The sequence below is a fragment of the Pleurodeles waltl genome, chromosome 6 (assembly GCF_031143425.1).
Source record: "Pleurodeles waltl isolate 20211129_DDA chromosome 6, aPleWal1.hap1.20221129, whole genome shotgun sequence".
NCBI lineage: Eukaryota > Metazoa > Chordata > Amphibia > Caudata > Salamandridae > Pleurodeles > Pleurodeles waltl.
Window position 1 is genome coordinate 750,654,776 of NC_090445.1, and position 21,245 is coordinate 750,676,020.

General features: G+C 49.6%; 1 protein-coding gene across 2 annotated transcripts in view; it reads right to left on the minus strand.

The window, feature by feature from the left end:
- The window catches only part of TDRD1 (tudor domain containing 1), a 1,656,135-nt gene that overhangs the window by 482,065 nt on the left and 1,152,825 nt on the right, over positions 1-21,245 (minus strand). For both annotated transcript variants that reach the window (XM_069239312.1, XM_069239311.1), the window contains one exon: positions 15,483-15,593. In XM_069239312.1, the coding sequence (XP_069095413.1) occupies positions 15,483-15,593 (111 nt within the window). The remainder of the gene's footprint in view (positions 1-15,482; positions 15,594-21,245) is intronic.

Here is a 21,245-nt window from a genome sequence, read left to right on the forward strand (position 1 = left end):
TCCATCAGCCATTCTTTTGTCGGAATGATAGAAGGAGGGAAAGACTGGAAGGGGAGGGAATAGCCCTTGCGTTTGATCTGCAAGACCCACTTGTCCGTTGTGATGGAATGCCAGTGAGGGAGATGAAATAGAATCCTCCCTCCAACTGGACGGACATGGTCCTGCAGAACCACACTAGGAGGGCTTGGGTGCAGTGGAGGGCGGCGACCACAGGCCAGACCCTGTCGGTCTGACGGTACCATGACCACATCCTCTCCTGGGATGGTGTGAAGGCGGTGGCTGATTTGTGGCTGGCGCGGTACCTCGCTCCTTCCGAAGCCTCAAAAGGGACGAAAGACAGACTGCTGTCGAGCTGGCTCTGAGACACCCAAGATTCTGGCCGTAGCACCAGAATCCTTGAACCTCTCAAGCGCGGAGTCTGCCTTCTCATCAAAAAGGCGACAGCCATCAAAGGGCATGTCCATCAAACTTGACTGGACATCCCCTGAAAAGCCAGTCGAATGTAGCCAGGCATGGCAACGTAGGGCCACTATCAATGCAATAGCTCTACCCAGCAAGTCGGTCATGTCCAATCCACACCTGACTGTAAAATTGGCTGCAGCTCTCCCATTCTTAACAGCCTGGGTGAGAGTGTCCGGTTCGCCCTCAGGGACACGGGGCAGCAGCTGTGCCACCGAATACCATAAAGTATGGGGAAAATGGGCCAATAGGCAAGAGAAGTTTACTGACCACAATGCCAGGCTGAAGGAAGAAAACATTTTCTATCCAAGCTGATCCAGCGTCTTGGATTTCCTATCCGGGGGAGTGGAAGGGAAGGCACCACAGGAAGTGGAGACTTGGACCGCCAAGCTCTCCGGGGTAAGGAAACTGGGGTCGTTTGGAGCAGGTCTATGGCGGTGGCCGACTGTCCTATTCACAAGAGCCCCTCTGCTGGGTTTGGACCATGTTCCCAGAAGGACGTCCTTTATGGCCTCATTTAAGGGCAACATCGGCTCTGATGTAGTCACCCCCGGCTGAAGCACCTCTGTCAGGAGATTCGTCCTGACTGGCACCATGGGCGAATCTAGGTCGAAGACCTCAGCTGCCCTACGCACCACCATAGCATAAGAAGCTCCCTCCTCCGTAGCCACGTTAGGAGGAGAGAGCATGCCAATATCTGGAGACGTGTCCAGTCCACTGGCTTCCCCTAGATCCTCATACCAGACATGCTCATGCTCCAGTTCACACTCCAAAAGGTCCTCAGACCATTCCCACTCCTCTCCTGTGCCTGGCTGTTCAAAGTAAGGCTCAGGCAATGATCTGGGTCTAAACAGTGCCGCCTGAGTCAGCGTCGTACGACTTCGCTCGGGATCATCCGGAATAAGGATGGGGCTACCACCAGTGGGCGCCGGTGGTGGAGTAAACGTCTATGACATCGAACCCGATGGGGTCCCTGCTGCCCCCGTGGGGCCCAAAGACCCACCCGAGCATGCAACCCGCTCATAAACAAGGTGCATGCCCTCGTAAAACTCCTTTATTAGAGGGGGGGTCGCTCCAGTCCCCAGAAAAGGGGGAAGACGGGTAGTCGGCTTGGACTTCTTCTTGTGCCTTTTACTTGAATGATCAGATGACCTCGAGTCCGAGGAAGAGGACTTGGGGCTCTGGGAGCGGTGTCCCGACCTCCTCCTACTGTGGGACCGTGACCTCCTCGGAGTCGCGCCGACTGAAAATGACTGTGGGGCCGCTAGAAGTTTGAGGGATCTCTCCCTCAAGGCCTTCGGAGCCGTGGCCTGACAGTCAGAACACAAAGTCAAGTCGTGATTCTTCTCCAAACACCAGAGACACACTCTGTGTGGATCAGTGAGTGACATGATGCAATGACATGCACTACACAGTTTGAATCCAGTCTTTCTAGAAGACATGTTCAAACAATCAAGCCGGAAAACCTTGACAACTGTCAAAGAAAAAGGATAGCTTTTTCCGGATCTGCGCTTAACCGGCGCGGAAGGAAAAGAACTGACGTACACGAGCCAGGGTGGTGCCTATATAGAAGACTGTGATGTCACAGACGGCTCTCACGACGCCATGCGGAGCCGGACGACACACGCAGATCCAAATAACGCCAACCGACTGCGCGCACAGGGTACTGCTCAGCAGAAAAAATCTGGATTCGAAGCTCATGCCAGGGAATTCTAAGGTAAGGAATCTGAAGCAAGAAGTCTCTATCAGATGTGCTCATGGCCTACTGTGAATCACGTCGGTAGGCAGGCACGACAGAAATATGAAGATAAACATCCCGCAAGACCAACGCTACCATCCAGTCTCCTGGGTCCAGGGCAGATAAAATCTGAGCCAGAGTGAGCATTTTTAACTTCTTCTAGAGGAAGAGATTGAGGGATTGAAGGACTAGGATAGGATGGAGGCCTTTGTCCTTTTTGGACACCAGAAAGTAGCTCGAATAGAAACCACAACCTACTTCTGGCACAGAAACCCTTACTATGACTTCCTTGGCCAAGAGAGCTGTAATTTCCTCGCAGAGAAGGGACAGGTGATCCTCCATCATCCGATCATATGATGGTGGCATGGATGGAGGGGTAGGTTCAAAGGGGAGGGAGTAGCCACTTCGGGCTATCTGCAAACCCACCTGTCTGACGTGATGGATTGCCGAGCAGGTGATAGAGAATCCTGCCACCGACTGGCCCCTGGGGAGTTAGACTAGGAGTGCTTAGAAGCTGCTGCCAGACAGCTGTCTCTCTGATCCACAAGGTTGGTGGATCCCACACCCTCGGTCACGCAGAGGCTAGGCAGCATGAGCGAAATGGTGGCTGGCCCAGAATGGACGCTGTTGGAGGCACCTTCCGTTTCCACAAAGGGCTAAAGGCAGACATCACCACGAGAATCCTTGAAGTGCTTGAACACCGAGTCTACCTTGTCTCCAAAGAGACGGGTGCCATTAAAGGGCACATCCATCAAAGAATCCTGGACACCCCTCGAAAAGTCCTAAATCATACATAGCGTCTCAGAGCCACTGTCGACGAAACCGCTCTTCCCAGTGAGTCAGTCGTGTCCAGTCCACAACAGATAGTGAACTTTGCTGCATCTCTCCCATCTGCAACTGCCTGAGAAAGTACAGTCCGGGTCGTTTATGGGACCTGGGTCAACTATATCCGACAGCGTGTGGGAATAACAGCCCAAAAGGAATGCTGTGTTCATTGACCACAATGCTAGACTGGAGGAAGAAAAAATCTTCTTCCCAAGTGTATCCAACCTTTTGGATTCCCTATCCGGGGGTGCAGAAGGGAACGCTCCCTGGGAAGTGGAGGATTAGGTGACAAAGATCTCAATGGTGGGGTGCTGCATCAGAAAGCTTGGGCCCCCTGTAGGGAGCTGGGTGCAGTACCCCCCCACTTTTTGCCTCGTTTTTAGATGCAACTTTGGCTGAAGTCCACTGGGTTCCTGGAAACCAGGTCACCAGTAACAGTGTTCCTTCCCTAAAACAAGACCCCTGGTCACTTGATCCCCAAGTGACCAGGCCCTTCAGCCCCCTATAAGTCCCTAGTAAATGGTACCCCTGGTACATAAGGCATAGGTACTGAAGAGGATCCCTCAGCTGCAGCACAACTTGTGCCACTCTGAGGGACCCAGCATCAACCTTATGCAGACTGCCATTGCAGGCTGCGTGACAAGGTGCTTCCAAAATTTAACACAAGACATGGCACACAGCCTGTGAGCCATGTCGTCTAAACACTGCGTGCAATATAAGTAAGCCACCCCTCTAGCGGGCCTTAGAAGCCCTAAGACAGGGTGCATTATATTATATATGAGGGCAGATCTGCATCCGCAGATATACCCCTGCAATGTCTGTTGATTTTCAGACATAGTATGTACACGGGAAAGTCATTTTAAATGCATGTGCTACCTAGGTACCATATACTAGGGAATTATAAGGGTATTCCAGTGTGCCAATGAGAATTGGTAAAATGAGTCACTAGCCTGCAGTGACAATTTTAAAAGCAAAGAGAGCATAAACACTGAGGTTCTGGTTAGCGGAGCTTCAGTGATGCAGTTAGGCACCACACAGGGAACACATATAGGCCACAAACTATGAGCACTGGGATCCTGCTAGCCAGGATACCAGTGCTCATAGTGGAAACCCTATTTGTCAGTGTGTTTGATATGTGTCAATGGGATCCTGCTAGCCAGGGTATTGGGGTTCCAGGAGATCTCTATGGGCTGCAGCATTTCTTTTGCCATCCATAGGGAGCTCAGACAATTCTTACACAGGACTGCCACTGCACGTCCACGTCATTTCACCGCCATTTTATACTGCACATAAGTAACTTATAAGTCACCTATACGTCTAACCCTCACTTAGTGAAGGTTAGGTGCAAAGTTACTAAGTGTGAGGGCACCCTGGCACTAGCCAAGGTGCCCCCACATTGTTCAGGGCAATTTCCCCGGACTTTTTGAGTGCGGTGACACCATTACACGCGTGCACTACATATAGGTCAATACCTATATGTAGCTTCACAATGGTAACTCAGAACATGGCCATGTAACATATCTAGGTTTATGAAACAGTCACCACAATACCATTCTGGTATTGGGGGGACAATTCCATGCATCCCCGGGGCTCCAGCATAGAGCCCGGGTACTGTCAAACTAACTCTCTGGGGTTTTCTCTGCAGCTATCGCTGCTGCCAACCCTCAGTAAGGTTTCTGCCCCCCTGGGGCCTGGGCAGCCCAGTCACAGGAAGGCAGAACAAAAGATTTCCTCTAAGAGAGGGTGTTACACCCTCTCCCTTTGGAAATAGGGGTTAAGGGCCTGAGAAGAGTAGCCTCTCCTGGCCTCTGGAAATGCTTTGAAGGGCACAGATGGTGCCCTCCTTGCATAAGCCAGTCTACACCAGTTCAGGGATCCTCCCAGCCCTGCTCTGGCGTGAAACTTGACAAAGGAAAGGGGAGTGACCACTCCCCTGACCAGCACCTCCCAAGGGGAGGTGCCCAGAGCTCCTCCAGTGTGTCCCAGACCTCTGCCATCTTGAATGCAGAGGTGTGAGGGCACAATGGAGACCTCTGAGTGGCCAGTGCCAGCAGGTGATGTCAGAGACCGCTCCTGATAGGTGCTTGCCTCTCTCTGTAGCCAATCCTCACCTGAGGGCTATTTATGGTCTCTCCTGTGGGTTTCTCATCAGATAACGAATGCAAGAGCTCACCAGAGTTCCTCTGCACTTCCCTCTTCGACTTCTGCCAAGGATCAACAGTTGACTGCTCCAGGATGCCTGCAAAACCGCAACAAAGTAGCAAGAAGACTACCAGCAACATTGTAGCGCCTCATCCTGCCGGCTTTCTCAAATGTTTCCTGGTGGTGCATGCTCTGAGGGCTGTCTGCCTTCACCCTGCACTGATAGCCAAGAAGAAATCTCCTGTGGGTCGACGGAATCTTCCCCCTGCCAACGCAGGCACCAAACTTCTGCATCACCAGTTCTCTGGGTCCCCTCTCATCCTGACGTGCGTGGTCCCTGGAACACAGGAGCTGGGTCCAAGTGTCCCTGACAGTCCAGTGGCCCTTCTGTCCAAATTTGGTGGAGGTAAGTCCTTGCCTACCCACGCCAGACAGCAATCCTGTATACTGTGTGAACTGCAGCTGCTAGGGCTTCTGTGCACTTTTTCAAGACTTCCTTTGTGCACAGCACAGCCCAGGTCCCCAGCACTCTGTCCTGCATTGCCCAACTTGCTGAGTTGGATTCCGACTTCGTGGGACCCTCTTTTGTTGTGCTGAGACGACCGCTGAGCTCAGATCTTCTGAACACCTGTTCAGGTGCTTCTGTGGGTGCTGCCTGCTTCTGCATGGACTCTCTGTGTTGCTGAGCGCCCTTCCTCTGTCTCATCCTCCAAGGGGCGACCTCCTCGTCCTTCCTGGGCCCTGGCAGCACCCGAAATCCTCAACCGTGACTCTTGCAGCTAGCAAGGCTTGATTGCGGTCTTTCTGCGTGGAAACAGCTCTGCATCCTCCAGCACGCCGTGGGACATATTCTGACCAAAGGAGTAGTTCCTGGCACCTTCCGTTGTTGCAGAATCTTTGGCTTCTTCCACCTGGAAGCAGCCCTTTTGCACCTTCATCCGGGGTTTAGTGGGCTCCTGCCCACCCCCTCCCCCACCCCCACCTCCCCTCCCCCCCGGCTGGACACTTGCGTGACTCTTGGACTTGGTCCCCTTCCTTTGCAGGTCCTCAGGTCCAGGAATCCGTCTTCAGTGCTTTGCAGTCAGTTGTTGTCTTTGCAGAATCCCCGATCTCGACTTTACTGTCTTTCTGGGGTAGTACGGTACCTTTACTCCTACTTTTCAGGGTCTTGGGGTGGGGTATCTTGGACACCCTTAGTGCTTTCTTACACTCCCAGTGACCCTCTACACACTACACTAGGCCTGGGGTCCATTCGTGGTTCACATTCCACTTTTGGAGTATATGGTTTGTGTTGCCCCAAGGCCTATTGTCTCCTATTGCATTCTATTGTGTTCTACAGTGTTTGCACTACTTTTCTGTTTACTTACCTGATTTTGGTTTGTGTGTATATTTCGTGTATTTTACTTACCTCCTAAGGGAGTATATCCTCTCAGTACCTTTATTTTTAGTAACTCTGAGTATTGTGTTTACTTGTGATATAGTGCCATATGATATAAGTGGTATAGTAGGAGCTTTGCATGTCTCCTAGTTCAGCCTAAGCTGCTCTGCTATAGCTACCTCAATCAGCCTAAGCTGCAAGAACACTTCTAATATACTAATAAGGGATAACTGGACCTGGCACAAGCTGTAAGTACCACTAGGTATCCACTATAAGCCAGTCCAGCCTCCTACATGGCACCTTAGAGGTGCACCATGAAAACCTACCAACTCCCAGTGTGTTGACTGGTCCTGACCAGTTCAGCCACCATAGATTTGTTTCTGGACCCCCAAGGTGAGAGCTAGCACTCTCAAGGGCCTACAACGAAGGTCTGCTATGGGCAGAGGTTTGACCACCTCTCCCAGGCAGGATGGACATTCCAGGGCGAGGAGCATCAAAGGCCTAACCACTTTTGTAATGCGACCAAGGTCTCTCCAGATGGTGGAGATTACTAACCCCCCTGTCCTGATCCCACTTTTGGCAGCAGCAAAGGCAGAAACATTAGGCAGATTAGGAGGAGGGTCCACTTCAATCCACCCCTAAGGTAGACGAGCTGAAGTGGACACTTCTTTTTAAATTCCTCCATCTTGTTAGGAAGGGATTAGGTCACTACGTTTAGGGTTATGCCTAGTTCCCAGCAGAAGTGGTCATATAAAGTGTGTAGTCACCGCATGGCACTCCCTTCAACAACCCTAAATTGAGCATTTAGCTGGCACTCCTGAATATTAGAACTCAGATTTTGACAACCTAAGAAGACCCAGACAAAAAAAAGAGTTGCACCCGCAGAAGAGGAAAAGAAGAAGCAGCTGGCCTAGACCTGGCCCCTCCAGCCTACCTGCTGACCTCGAAGGATCTTGCTCAAAAAGCCCCTGGGCACAGGAGAAGAGGACCAAAGGTGCATCTACGTCCAGAGCACCCCAAGTCTACTACCTACCTCTTTGTTTTCCCTGACTGGCTTCCCAGCCAGAGCCTGCAGCCTGTCTTCACGAGGACCAAATTCCCTTAGGAAACAATTGCACCGACGTCTTAATGCACCTTGGGACCTGGCCCCATGAAAACCTAAAGGCTACTAGTGTGCTGACTGACTGGTTCTGACCAGTTCAGCCACCACAGATGTGTTTATTTCCCCCCCCTTCCCCCCCCCACAAGGTGACTGCCAACGCTCTTGATGGCCTGAGACAAAGGTCTGCTCTGGGCAGGAGTGTGACTTCCTCTACCAGGTAGAATGGACATTCCAGGGCGGGGAGCTTCAAAGGACTTGCCGTCTTTGTATTGCTATCCAGGACCCTTCAGATAGGTGAGATGACCAGTCCCCTTGTCCTGACCCCACTTTTGGGGGCAGCACAGGCAGGAAAGTTAGTTAAATTAGGAGGAGTGCCCACTTCATGCAATTTCCATCCATAAGGGGGACGAGCTGAAATGGACACTACTTTTTAAATTCCTCCATCTTGTTTGGAAGGAATTAGGCCACTAGGGTTTCTGCTATACCCACTTACCAACGGAAGTGGTCAGAAGAACGGTGTAGTCACCCTCAAGGTGGTCAGCCCATTGGCTACCACCTGTAACTCCCTGTAACACCACTAAATTGAGTATTTAGGTGGCACCCCTGTACCCTAGAACTCAGATTTCGACAACTTAAGAAGACCCGGACAAAAAAGGGTTGCACCGGCAGAAGAGGAAAAGAAGCAGCCGCTGAACTGGACCCAGTACCTCCGGCCTGTCTGCTGACCTCAAAGGATCCTGCACAAGAAGCCAACTCTTCCAGCTTTCAGTAAAGAGTCAGGTATCCCATGGGTCTTGGACTTGCCCTTCAAAAAGAAACTCCAAAAGAAAAGACTCCGCAACTGCTGGAATCACAGAAACCAGCTACCAGAAGTGACTACTGCACCCGACGTCCGTGACCCGCGGTGAAGCCAAACAACAGAGCCAACGCAGGTCCCCAGCTGCCCAGAAACAACATCTGGGGCCAGATGTTGCAAAGTTTTGTGAGTCACAAATGGCCTGATTCGCAATTTGCGACCTCGCAAAATCCGAAATGGGATGCAAAAATCCCATTTCCCTAGTGCAAATAGCGATGCAAGCCATTACCGACTTGCAAAATTTGCGACCTGATTTTGCGACCCGCAAAGAGGATGTCGCAATTTGCGAGTCGCAAACCATATGAAAAATGCAGTCGCAAATTGCGACTAGTCGCAAAAAGCCCATTTTGCACACCCAGATTATCACTGATTTAGAGCAGGTGGTAACCAGAACCAAAGTATAAAAGGAGACCCAGAAGGCATCTGGGTTACTCAAAATGGCTGACCTGTATGTGATAGCATGGAGGAGGAGAGTCCACGCCGCCCAGCAGAGGAGGAGGAGGAGCCAGAGACAGGAGAGGATATACCGAACCAGGCAGACACTATTCCAACAAACTGAGGAGGAGATTCATGACAAATATAGACTGAGCAGTGCAGCAATATTAGAATTAATTGAACTACTCAATCCGCAGCTTCAACGACAGACAATGCGTGGCATCGCCATTCCTACATATGTGCAAGTGCTATGCTCACTGCACCTCTTGGCCTCGGGTAGCTATCAGGGGGTGATTGCTGTGGCAGGTGGGGTATCCCAAAGTGCACTCTCTGATTCTTCAGATGTTTCCTAGATGCCATACTCTCACACATGTCCAGATACATATACCTACCCAGGAATGAGGCAGAAATTAACAGTACCAAATTGGACTTCTACAGAATTGCCAGCTTACCCCATGTAATCGGGTGTGTGGACAGGACACGCATACAAATCTGCCCTCCTGCAAATCTGGAAAATGTGTTCCGCAATAGGAAATGTACCCACTCACGAAACATCCAGGTGGTATGCGACGCCCATAATGTCATCACTGACATTGTAGCTAAATTTCCAGGGAGTACACATGACTCATACATATTCAGGCACAGTGGGATACACCAAGGACTAGAACGTGGGGAGATTGGAGACGGATATCTATTAGGTATTGCTGAATACACCCTGAAGCCATACATACAGGTCACTAGAAACCATCCATGCCCTGCTAACATTGCTTATTTTTGTCAAACAGGTGAAAGTGCATATGCTCTAAGACCATGGATACTTACCCCATACCTAAAACCTAGCAATGAGAACGAGAGGCGATATAAAAGTGCCCATCAGCGGACCAGAACTGTCATCGAGAGGACCTTTGGATTGTTAAAGGCAAGATTCAGATGCCTCCACAAAAGTGGAGGTGCGCTCCAGTATGCCCCAGAAACAGCATTCAAGATCGTTGCCACATGTGCAATCCTACACAACATTGCCACCAGACGTGGGCTACATCTCACCCCTGAAGACACAGATTCGGAGGATGAGGAGCAAGAGCTACCACACGACAGCCTGGGGATGGAAGCATTGCAAATCAAGGCAGACAGAGACGGAACCACATTGCAACCCAATACTTTGGCAGGTACGTGGCAACTGTCACCACACTCACTGATGTCAGACAAACAGAGCCCAGTTGTGTAGTGGAACAAACAGAACCTTTTTATTTGTAAACTAAATCGTGAAAGACCAGTGCTGTCCGTTAAAGTCTGTACTTGTCCTAATGTAATGAGGACACATTAATATCATGTGCCTCATGAGTCATATTGCCTGATGGCTCACACCCTCCTCCTTGTGCGCCCAGCATGGCTCATCCCAGGTGGGTCAGCTGAACCCTGCCGTGCACTTGCACTCCTTAGCACACAGGACTCACTGGCAGACACACTACTTATTGTGGACCCCTCCTCACTGTCCTGAGGGGTCTCACCTGTGCCCCTTGCCACCTGCCTAGCTTCCATCAAGTCCACTGTGTGGCTGATGCGGCCAAGTCCACGTGCCACATCCCCCGCAAAGTGGCCAAGTTCCACCTGTAAACTCACTGTCCGTCTAGACAGGCCAGTTGTGTTTGTTGCAAGACGCCCAACTGAAGCTGCCATGTGGTCGAATCGTGCCACTGTGTGGTGCTCCCTGCGCCTTGCGTACTGTCTGTCTGCCACCAGTTCTGTCACAAGTTGGCGGATGGCCTGGGTGAGATCCCCCATATTTTCATTCAGTCTAGTGAACTGCGTGTTCACTTCAGCCAGCCCAGTGGTCATGTTGCTCTCCATCCTGTGTAATGTACTTGAGATTGACCTCAATTATCTGTTTTGCAGGCGCTGACCGTTAATGAGGGATGCCTTCATTCCTGCAAAGCCTGCCTCCCGTATCTCCTCCTGGGGCACCGCCAGAACTCTGCGTCTGTCTCTGCGTCTTTGTCCTGCTGCTGGCTCAGAACGACTTGCTGTGGGGCTGGGGCCAGGGGTCGTATCAGCTGCCCCCATTTCCTGCTCTTGTTCCTGATAGGACTCTGGTGGTATCCTGCTGGGCCCAGGAATTTCTGCAGCAGCCCCCTGCACTGTATCTGGCCCATGGTCTCCTCCCTGCCTGTTGTCGCTGCTGGGGGTGTCTTGTGAGAGACCTGTGGGACATAGGGCATACACTGTCAGTCTCTCACATCTGTTTTATGCCTCATAATAAACATTTGCCTATATGCTGACTACTGTACTACATTGCCCATAATGCACTATTCTAGTGGTTGCTAGACTGGAATGGAGCTAGTCTGGTGGTGCCTGCTGCTGTGTACTGGGAGAGTGTGGATACTGCATTTGTAGGTGTGAATGCATATCTCATTGTACTCACTTTTGGATGTCCCTGGCACAGAACTATCCACTTCTCCCATTTCGACTACGGCCTCAGGCTCCAGGGTCTGCTCCACCATTGCTTCCATGGCTGTGGGTGGTGGGACGGTGGATGGGCCTCCTCCGGTGCCCCTCATTTCTCTCAGCCGCTCCGCTACCCTCTCCTTTGTCCTGGAGCGCAGGTCATATCACCTTTTCTTGATTTCCTCCAGGGTGCGGTGGCTCACCCCTATGGCATTAATCCGGTCCTGGATTTGCTGCCAAATCATCTTTTTTTCTGTGTCTGGGGCACTCAGGGCTGCCTTCCCAAACAGTCGGTCGTGGTGCTGGCAGCATTCCTCTGTGAGCACCTCCAGTTCTTTGTCAGAAAACTTCAGTTTTCTTATTCTCACAGCACTGCCTGTTTCCTCCATTGTACCAGCAGGTCCTCTCTCCTGGGTGTTGCACAGCAGTTTGGAAAGGGTGTGGTCCTCCCTCCTCCCAGGTGTATTTGATGACTTCCTAGTTCTGATGTCATCACCAAGAGCCAGGAAGTGAAGTTCCAAACTGTTGTGCTGCACCTGCAGGCAATTTGCGGGCCTGTCGCAATTTGCGACACCCTACTCGCAAATTAGAAGCGAACTCGCAAAATGCGATGCAACATAATTTGCGAGTCGCAAATTGGTGTCGCACTTTTTTCTTGGATTTATTTTGCGAGTCGGATATTGCGATTCGCATTGAATCACAATTTCCGACTCACAATTTTTTTGTACCTACATCTGGCCCCTAGTGTGGTCTCACCCATCTGGGACTCTCCCAAGATGCCTGCAGCCTCTGCACACAGGCCCCCTCACCCATGGGCTTGTGGAGGGAGAAAATCTGACAGCTACAGCAACCACTACACCTGTGATCCCTGACCCCAGCCAAGGTGGATCACCAGTGTCAATGACGTCCCCCAGCTCCTAAGAGCTCAAGTCCACCCTGGGTCTATCCCTGCCGGACTCCCCCACAACGCCTGCAGCCTCAAACACACAGGACCCCACCAACCGCAACTGATCCCAGACGTGGAAACAAGATGTCTAAAGATACCCCTGCACCCGTCACCCCTGGGTACAGGAGAACAGGACCAAAGGTGCGCCTATGTCCCTGAGCACCCCAAGTCTACTATCTACCTGCTTGTTGTCCCTGAGCGGCTTTCTAGCCAGCACTTGCAGACTATCTTCACGAGGACCAAACTCCCAGAGGAAACCATTGGGCACCCAACACCTTACTGCATTTCTGCAACCGGCCGCCCAGTGTGACCTGTTGGTATGGTTCTGATCAGTGCCCATAACTTACTCAACTCCCTGAGATTGGACTTGTAAGTCGTTGTGAACCATGAGTTTGCTGACTATTCTTTTCCTTCTTAGGATAAGTGAGAGAACTCTGAAAAGTATTTATACAAAAAAGTCTACTTACCAGATTACAAAGTTCTTGGGCTTGAAACATGTAGGAAAATGGCTCTCATGGCATGGTTACCCCCTAACTTTTTGCCTTTTGTTGATGCTAGTTATTTTGAAAGTGTGCTTGGATCCTGCTAACCAGGCCCCAGTTCCAGTGTTCTTTCCCTAAACTGTACCTTTGTCTCCACAATGGGCACAACCCTGGCACTCAGGTAAGTCCCTTGTAACTGGTACCAAGGGCCCTGTGGCCAGGACAGGTCTCCAAGGGCTGCAGCATGTATTATGCCACCCTGGGGACCCCTGACTCAGCACATGCACACTGCCTCACAGCTTGTGTGTGTTGGTAGGGAGAAAATGACTAAGTGAACATGGCACTCCCCTCAGAGTGCCATGCCCTCAACCCACTGCCAGTGGCATAGGTAAGTCAACCCTCTAGCAGGCCTTACAGCCCTAAGGCAGGGTGCACTATACCACAAGTGAGGGCATATGTGCATGAGCACTATGCCACCACAGTGTCTAAGCAAACCCTTAGACATTGTAAGTGCAGGCAAGCCATGAAGAGTATATGGCCTGGGAGTTTGTCAAACACGAACTCCACAGTTCAATAAAGGCTATACTGAAATCTGGTAAGTTTGGTATCAAACTTCTCAGCACAATAAATTCATACTGATGACAGTGTGATATTTATTGAAAAATGCACACAGAGGGCATCTTAGAGATGCCTCCTGTATACCAGTCCAAACACCAGTGTTTGGCTGACCAGTTCCTGCCAGCCTGCCACAACCAGACGGGTTTCTGGCCACATGAGGTGAGTGCCCTTGTCACTCACCTCCCCCTGCAGGAACTGTAACACATGGCAGTGAACCTCAAAGGCTCATGCCTGTTACAGCGCCCCAGGGCATCCCAGCTAGTGGAGATCCCCCCCCCCTCCCCCCCCCAGACACAGCCCCCACTTTTGGCGGCAAGTCCAGAGGAGGTAATGGGAAAAACAAGGAGGAGTCACCCCCTCAGCGAGGACCACCCCTACAGTGTACAGAGGTGAAGTGACTCCCTCCTCGAGAAATCCTCCAACACAAGATGGACCAATAGGGATGTGCATCCCTAGAGAGAGTGGAGGGTGTAATAACCCTCAGGGACAGTAGCCATTGCCTACTGCCCCCTAACCCTAACACATCTCTAAATTTAGTATTTAGGGGCGACCCTGAACCCAGCTCCTCAGATTCCTGATGATCTATAGAAAGAAGAATGACTGCTGAGCTGAAAACCCGGCAGAGAGGAGGTGGAGACAACTGACACAGTCCCAGCCCTACTGGCCTGTCTCCTACTTCAAAAAGCTGCAAATGACAAAGCAACGCATCCTGCTGGACCAGCGACCCCTGAATAGCCTCCAGGAGACTGCCTGAAACACAGAGGACTAAGAAACTCTTGTGGACAGCAGCTCTGTCCTACTAGAAGAAAAGTAAACATCTTTAAAAGGGACTCCCACCTCACTCAAGAAGCATGAGTCCAAACTACACTGCACTCGACGCCTCTGGCCCGAGACCAGAGGAACCAACTACGGAGAGAGTATCCCGAGGCGATTCCAACTTTGTGTCCACCCATGGCCGACCTCTCCAACCCCTGCAGAGGGAATCCCGAGGACCCCCTCACCCCCCAACTTCCCAGTATTCAGTGTAGCCATTATTTTGCTGTGGAGTTCGTTTTGACAAACTCCCAGACCATATGCTTAATATGGCTACCCTGCACTTACAATTTCTAAGACTGGACTTAGACACTGCAGAGGCATAGTGGTCATGCAGCTATGCCCTCACCTGTGGTATAGTGCACCCCGCCTAAGGGCTTTAAGGCCTTCTAGAGGGGTGACCTACCTATGCCACAGGCAGTGCCATGTTGACCTTGTCTTTTCTCCCCATTAGCACACACAAACTGCAAGGCAGTGTGCATGTACTGAGTGAGGGGTACCCGAGGGTGGCACAATACATGCTGCAGCCCTTAGGGACCTTCCCTGGCCACAGGGCCCCTGGTACCAGAGGTACCTTTTTCAAGGGTCTTAACTGTGTGCCCGGGCTGTGCCAATTGTGGAAACAAAGGTACAGTTTTAAGGAAAGAACAGGGGTGCTGGGGGCTGGTTAGCAGGGTGGCAAGCACACTTCCAAAGCTGCCATCAACACTAGGCAAAAAGTGGGGGGTGTGACCATGCCAACAGTGGCATTTTCCTACAACCAAATTTCTAGAGTCAAGAATCAATCATGTATCAGATGCTATAGTTTTCAAATACAAAGAAAGATAAAGAAATATGTAACTTCTCATGTTTGAAGACTAATAGATAATTAACTAGGACATTACATTTGCAAAGCAGAATAACCAAGCGAAGGCTGTGTAGGAAACATGGAAACAAATTATAAGTAAGAGAGGCTGGGCTAGATCTGAGAAGTCTGCAAATAACTGGTACCATGACCCTATTTATTTTTTATTTTTTTACAATTTAGAGAAAAGCACTACAGGCAAAATGAGGTCAGACTATGTGATCTTTGAGTCGTGTGGAGAAGAACAGGCAAAAAATGCATTTCTATTCCTAACGCCAGTCTAGCTGTTCCCCAACTAAACTTCTTTTAGTCAACAATACAAATGATGAATTGCAATATCCAAAGAGTTATTTTTACTTCTCTAAATGCCAGGGTTAATAAATATCAGACAAGAGGACTCACCTGAAAAAAAGGCACAGCAGACATCATCCTTTGCTAAATTAGAGATGTTGTTTGGTACTGTCTGGCAATGTTCAGCCAGCATCTTGTTCATTTTATTTAGAGCGTACAAATCTGAAAATGAAAAGAGATGCTGCAATAATTATATTCATACAAGGTATTAAGTCACTCACTACAGTCCTACATTGTTCTTTCTCCATACTTTGGAATGTTGTGAGAGATAAATCCACTTGGGCACAAAACAACATAACAAATTTTGAAACTGAGAAGATGATTTCCACAAGCAAACTTGCTACTCTTAGGTACTTTCTTCTGTATTCACTACATACCAAAAGTCTGGGACACATAAAACGGTGCAAAAATGGCGGGTACGTGGTCTAGCTGCAGAAAGATTCTGAGTTAAACTCACTCAGCATTCGGGCTGACATCCAACAAGTAACATTTTTAAGTGCTCCAACTCAATCAAATAATCAAAACTTTGGAGTATTTGTAGTTAGAAACTTGCTGAAAAGCAGCCACAATAGGAAGCACACGGTTTCAGGGTTTTTTCCTCAGAAGACTCATGACCTCTCTAATTTAAGTTTACAGTAAGTTGACTGCATTCAGTGTGTATCAACAGTAAACCGAGGTATACCTGTTGCACTTGATATTTCTCAACACCTCAATCCAGCAGCATTCTACTTTGAGACCTTTGGAAAGGCTGCAAGAAAATCATAAAGGTGTCAATGTGATTGATCAATCTTGGACTGTGTATAGCACATCTTAACACAAAGGATAACCAGACGAAAAATAGTGCTTTCGGTCATCTTGCCTTGTTTTGGTTTCGGAAAGGCCCTCAAAGAGCTGATCTTTCACTCTGTCATGTTGCATCAAATAAATGTAATGACACCGTGTTGTGAACTGTTTTCACCAAAAAATACTTTCTTCAGAGTAACAAAATGAACTAGGCGGCCACGCATTGGTTCAAGAAAGTGAACAAAAGATTCAAATCCAACTGAGGAGAAAGCAAAGCAACCCTTTATAAACATCCACCTAATGGTGATGTGAACAGAGAATGTTAAGCAGGAGAGTACATGAAGGGAGAAAGAAGTCAGTCATTAACTGTTGTTATTTCCAGGATCTGCTATACAAGGGATGGCGCAAACTGCAAAACATCAGCAAGGTTAAAACTAAAGTCTCTTAGACCTTCTGACTTGCACAACTGAACAAATTTGCACCAACGACATGCGTATATGGATTTTATAGTGGGCTACGGTGCTGCAAGAATAATACCTGCAATGCTGTTGGGTTGGAAAAAAACTGGCACTATGGAATGCTTATGCATACAGCTGCATTGCTGGGAGACAGCAGTGGAAGACTTGAACATCCCTGCAGCAACGGAAGTTTCTTTTCTTCATGTGCGAAGAGGTAGCTGAGTGCTAACAGATCAGCGTGCCAGATACTCCTTACACAATTTGGCAGGATTCCAACCAGCTTTGCTCTGTCCGCCTGCACCTTCTGAAGGACTCTTGACAAGACAAAAGGATATGATGTAAACTCAGGCCCTCGGATCTGGAGAAGCTCCCCACCATTACTTTGAGGGGTACCTCCCACTTGTTCTCCAGAGAAAGACATCACAGAATTCACTCCTCACATTTAGGAAAGCTGAGGGCGTCCCCACAAAAATGGTTGCTGTGGGAAAGTACCATCTTGCTTGGCATGTTATCCCCATTTGTCAGTATGTTTTTGCCCGTCACCCTGGGATCCTGCTGGTCAGGACCCCAGTGCTCATAGTTTATGGCCTAATGTGTGTGTTGTCAGTAGTGCTTGACAGTGTCACTAAGGTTCTGCTAACCAGAACCTCAGTGCTCATGCTCTCTCTGTTTTTAAATTTGTCACTATAGGCTAGTGACTTCATTTACCAATTTCAATTGGCACACTGGACCACCCTTATAAGTCCCTAGTAAATTGGTACCTAGGTACCAGGGCATTGGGGCTCCAGGAGATCCTTATGGGCTGCAGCATTTCTTTTGCCACCCATAAGGAGCTCAGACAAACCCTTCCACAGGCCTGCCATTGCAGCCTGCGTGAAATAGTGTCCACACTATTTCACAGCCATTTTCACTGCACTCAAGTAACTTATAAGTCACCTATATGTCTAACCTTCATTTACTGATGGTTAAGTGCAAAATGACTAAGTGTGAGGGCACCCTTGCACTAACAAAGGTGCCCCCACATAGTTCAGGGCTAATTCCCGGGACTTTGTGAGTGCGGGGACTCCATTACACACGTGCAGTACATATAGGTCAATACCTATATGTAGCTTCAGAATGCTATCTCCGAATATGGCCATGTAAGGTGTCTAAGATCATGGAATCGTCCCCCCATTCCAAATATGGTAGCCAATTCCATGCATCCTGGGGGCTCCAACATGGACCCCTATTACTGTCAAACCAGCTTTCCGAGGCTTGCAATGCAGCTACTGCTGCTGCCACCTCACAGACAGGATTCTACCCTCCTGGGGTCTGGGCAGCTCAGTCCCAGGAAGGCAGAACAAAGCATTTCCTTTGGGAGGAGGGTGTTACACCCTCTCCCTTTGGAAATAGGTATAATATGCTGGGGAGGGGTAGCCTCACCCAGTCTATGGAAATGCTTTAAAGGGCACAGATGGTGCCCTCCTTGCATAAGCCAGTGTACACCGGTTCAGGGACCCCTAGTCCCAGCTGTGGCGCAAAACTGGACAAAGGAAAGGGGAGCGCCCACTCCCCTGTCCATCACCACCCCAGGGGTGGTGCCCAGAGCTCCTCCAGTCAACTTGTTTTCCAAGGTGTGGGGACACTCTGGAGGCCTCCGAGCGGACAGTGCCAGCAGGTGACGTCTGAGACCCCTCCTGATAGGTCCATACCTGATAAGGTAGCCAATCCCCCTCTCAGGGTTATTTAGGCTCTCTCCTGTGGGTTTCTCTTCAGATTCTGCTGGCAAGCTTCCATCAGGAATCCTCTGCAACTACTACTTCCTCCTCTGACCTCAGATTGACCGCAGACTGCTCCAGGAACCGCTGTTACAGCAACAAAGTATCCAGAAGGGCTACTTTTCCTCGGCAACTTCAGCTCCGGCCAGCAAATGCAACAGTTTCCATGGTGTCCACAGTCTGGGGACTCCCTGTCTTCACCCTGCACCAGAAGGACCGAAGAAATCTCCCATGGAGTGACAGAGTCACTTCCCTGCTCACGCAGGCACCTTCTAATTTCGACAACCTGTTCTCTTGGACTCCTCTCCTACCGACGAGCATGCTCCTTGGAACACAGAGGGTGGACCCTCTCAACAAAGACTGTCCTGAGGTCCTGCTGTCCCAATTTGGGGGAGGTAAGACCTTGCCTTCCCCGAGAATGACAGTACCCCTGTGCACCACGTCTTCTTCACCTCCTGAGGCCTCTGTGCACTATTTGCTAAATTCCTCCTGTACAGCCTGGCCCAGGTCCCTACCACTCTATCCTGCAACACTCAACTCACTGAGTAGACCTCCGGCGGTGTGGGACCCTCCTTTGTAGAGCTGCACCAACCGCATTTTGTACCTCCTTTGTCCCTGTGTCCTGGGACTCCCATGGGTGCTGTCTGATCTTCTGAGGGCTTTCTGAAGTGCTGAGAGCCCCCTCCTCCTCCTCACGCAGATTAAGGCCCCCAGGTCCCTCCTGAGTCCAGACAGCACCACTTTGACGCAAAACCCGACTCTGCTCGAACCAAGGCTTGTTGGACAAATCCAGCGCCAAAACTCGCCTGCATCCAACTTCTCTTTGTGGGACATCCAGTTCATCATGCAGGAACCCGCTGACATCTTCCTTGGGTGCATTTCTGCAGTCTTCGCCCAACCGGGGACTCTTCTTTTGCACCCTCTTCTGGGTTGGCAGGGGCTCCTGTCCTTCCTGGAACTTCTTCTGACTTCGGATTCCCATGGGCAGCGGAAAGTCGGCAGTACACCGCCGGCTTTCCGCTTCTGGCCGCGGCTGTACCGCCGCGGTCAGAATGCCCGGCAGAGCACCGCCAGCCTGTTGGCGGTGCTACCGCCAACCTCCGCCATGGCGGTATTTACCGCCAGGGTCAGAATGACCCCCTAACTCTTGTCTGAAAAACTTGATTGGTTAGTTATTTTAAGAGACTTGGCGTTAATGCGTATGACGAAACATTTCTGTGCAAATGGATTCCATTGAGACAACAGAGTACTCCAACGTGTAACAAAAATCTTTTAAGAACATATTGGTAGGCAGTTTAGAAATTATATTGCTACTCATCATCTCACCTTGCCAACTGCACTTCATTTAGTGCAGAAGAGCAGTTGATAACACGACTAACAGTAGCTGATTTAAGTAGATTAATGCAATCTTCCCCTAATTGTACTCACACTTGATGCTGGGATGGTCAATAGAGTGGAACTGAGTGCTTGATAGATAAAAAAAATGCCTGGGTCTTTAAAAAAAAAAAAAAAAAAAAAAAAAGAACCTTTATGAAAGCCTACTTTGTAACTGCAAAGAAAAGAATACAAATTCACTGACTTTTGATAACCCAGCCTCAAGATACAAAACAGGACTGCTTTGCTTTATTGTCTCTTAAGGCTTTGCTTAAAAAAATATACGAGACACATGATGTGACAAATGCATCAGGTTACCTAAAGTCTATATTATTTGCCACGGACATCATACTTCTTAACTGACCTTTATGTACCATTGCCTGCACTGACTGCTCTCTTAGAGAAGTGCTCATTGGTTTAGGGACTTAAAATCAGTTATATATAAAAAAAAAAAATCAATGGGTACAGACATCAACGAAAATTAAATGAATATTATAGGAAACTGGCCCCTCGTTGCAGTACCCCTTCACATACGTTTTGCCTGATATTTGATGCTAAATTGACTGCGTCTACGTTGGGATCCTGCTAACCAGGCCACAGCAAGTGTTATTTCCCTAAAACTGTACCAGTGTTCCATAATTAGCACACCTCTGGCACAGGGCTAACTCCCTTGAAAAAGGTACCAGTGGTACCAAGGGCCCTGTTACCAGGGAGTATCCCTAAGGGCTGTAGCATGTATTATGCTACCTTAAGGAATCCCTCACTAAACACAGGCACACTGCCACTGCAGATTGTGAGTGTTGGTGGGGAGAAAAAGGTCAAGTCATCCCTCCCTGGGTGCCATGCCTATAAAACACTGCCAGCGCCATAGTTAAGACACCCCTCTTAGCCCTAAGGCAGGGTGCACTACATCACAGGTGAGGGAATGGTCGCATGAGCAATATGCCCCTACAGTGTGTAAGTCAATTCTTAGACACTGTAAGTGCAGTGTAAACATACTGAGTACATGGTCTGGGAGTTTGTCATTATGAACCCCACAGCTCCATAGTAGCTTCACTGAATACAGGGAAATTTGGTATCAAACTTCAAAGCACAATAAACCCACATTGATGCCAGTGTTGGATTTATTGAACAATGAACCCAGAGGGCCCTCTAGGGATGCCCCCTGAATTTTCCCCAATCCTTTAGTGCAGGACTGATTGGTCTGTGCCAGACTGCCACTAAGAGATGAGTTTCTAACTACATGGGGTGAGAGCCTTTGTCCTCTCGGTGGCCAGAAACAACCTACACTGGGTGGAGGTGCTTCACACCTCCCCCCTGCAGGAACTGTAACACCTGGCGGTGAGCCTTAAAGGCTCAGGCCTCTTGTTATAGTGCCCCAGGGCACTCCAACTAGTGGAGCCACCCCGACAAAGCCCCAGGATTTAAGGGCTCCCATGAAC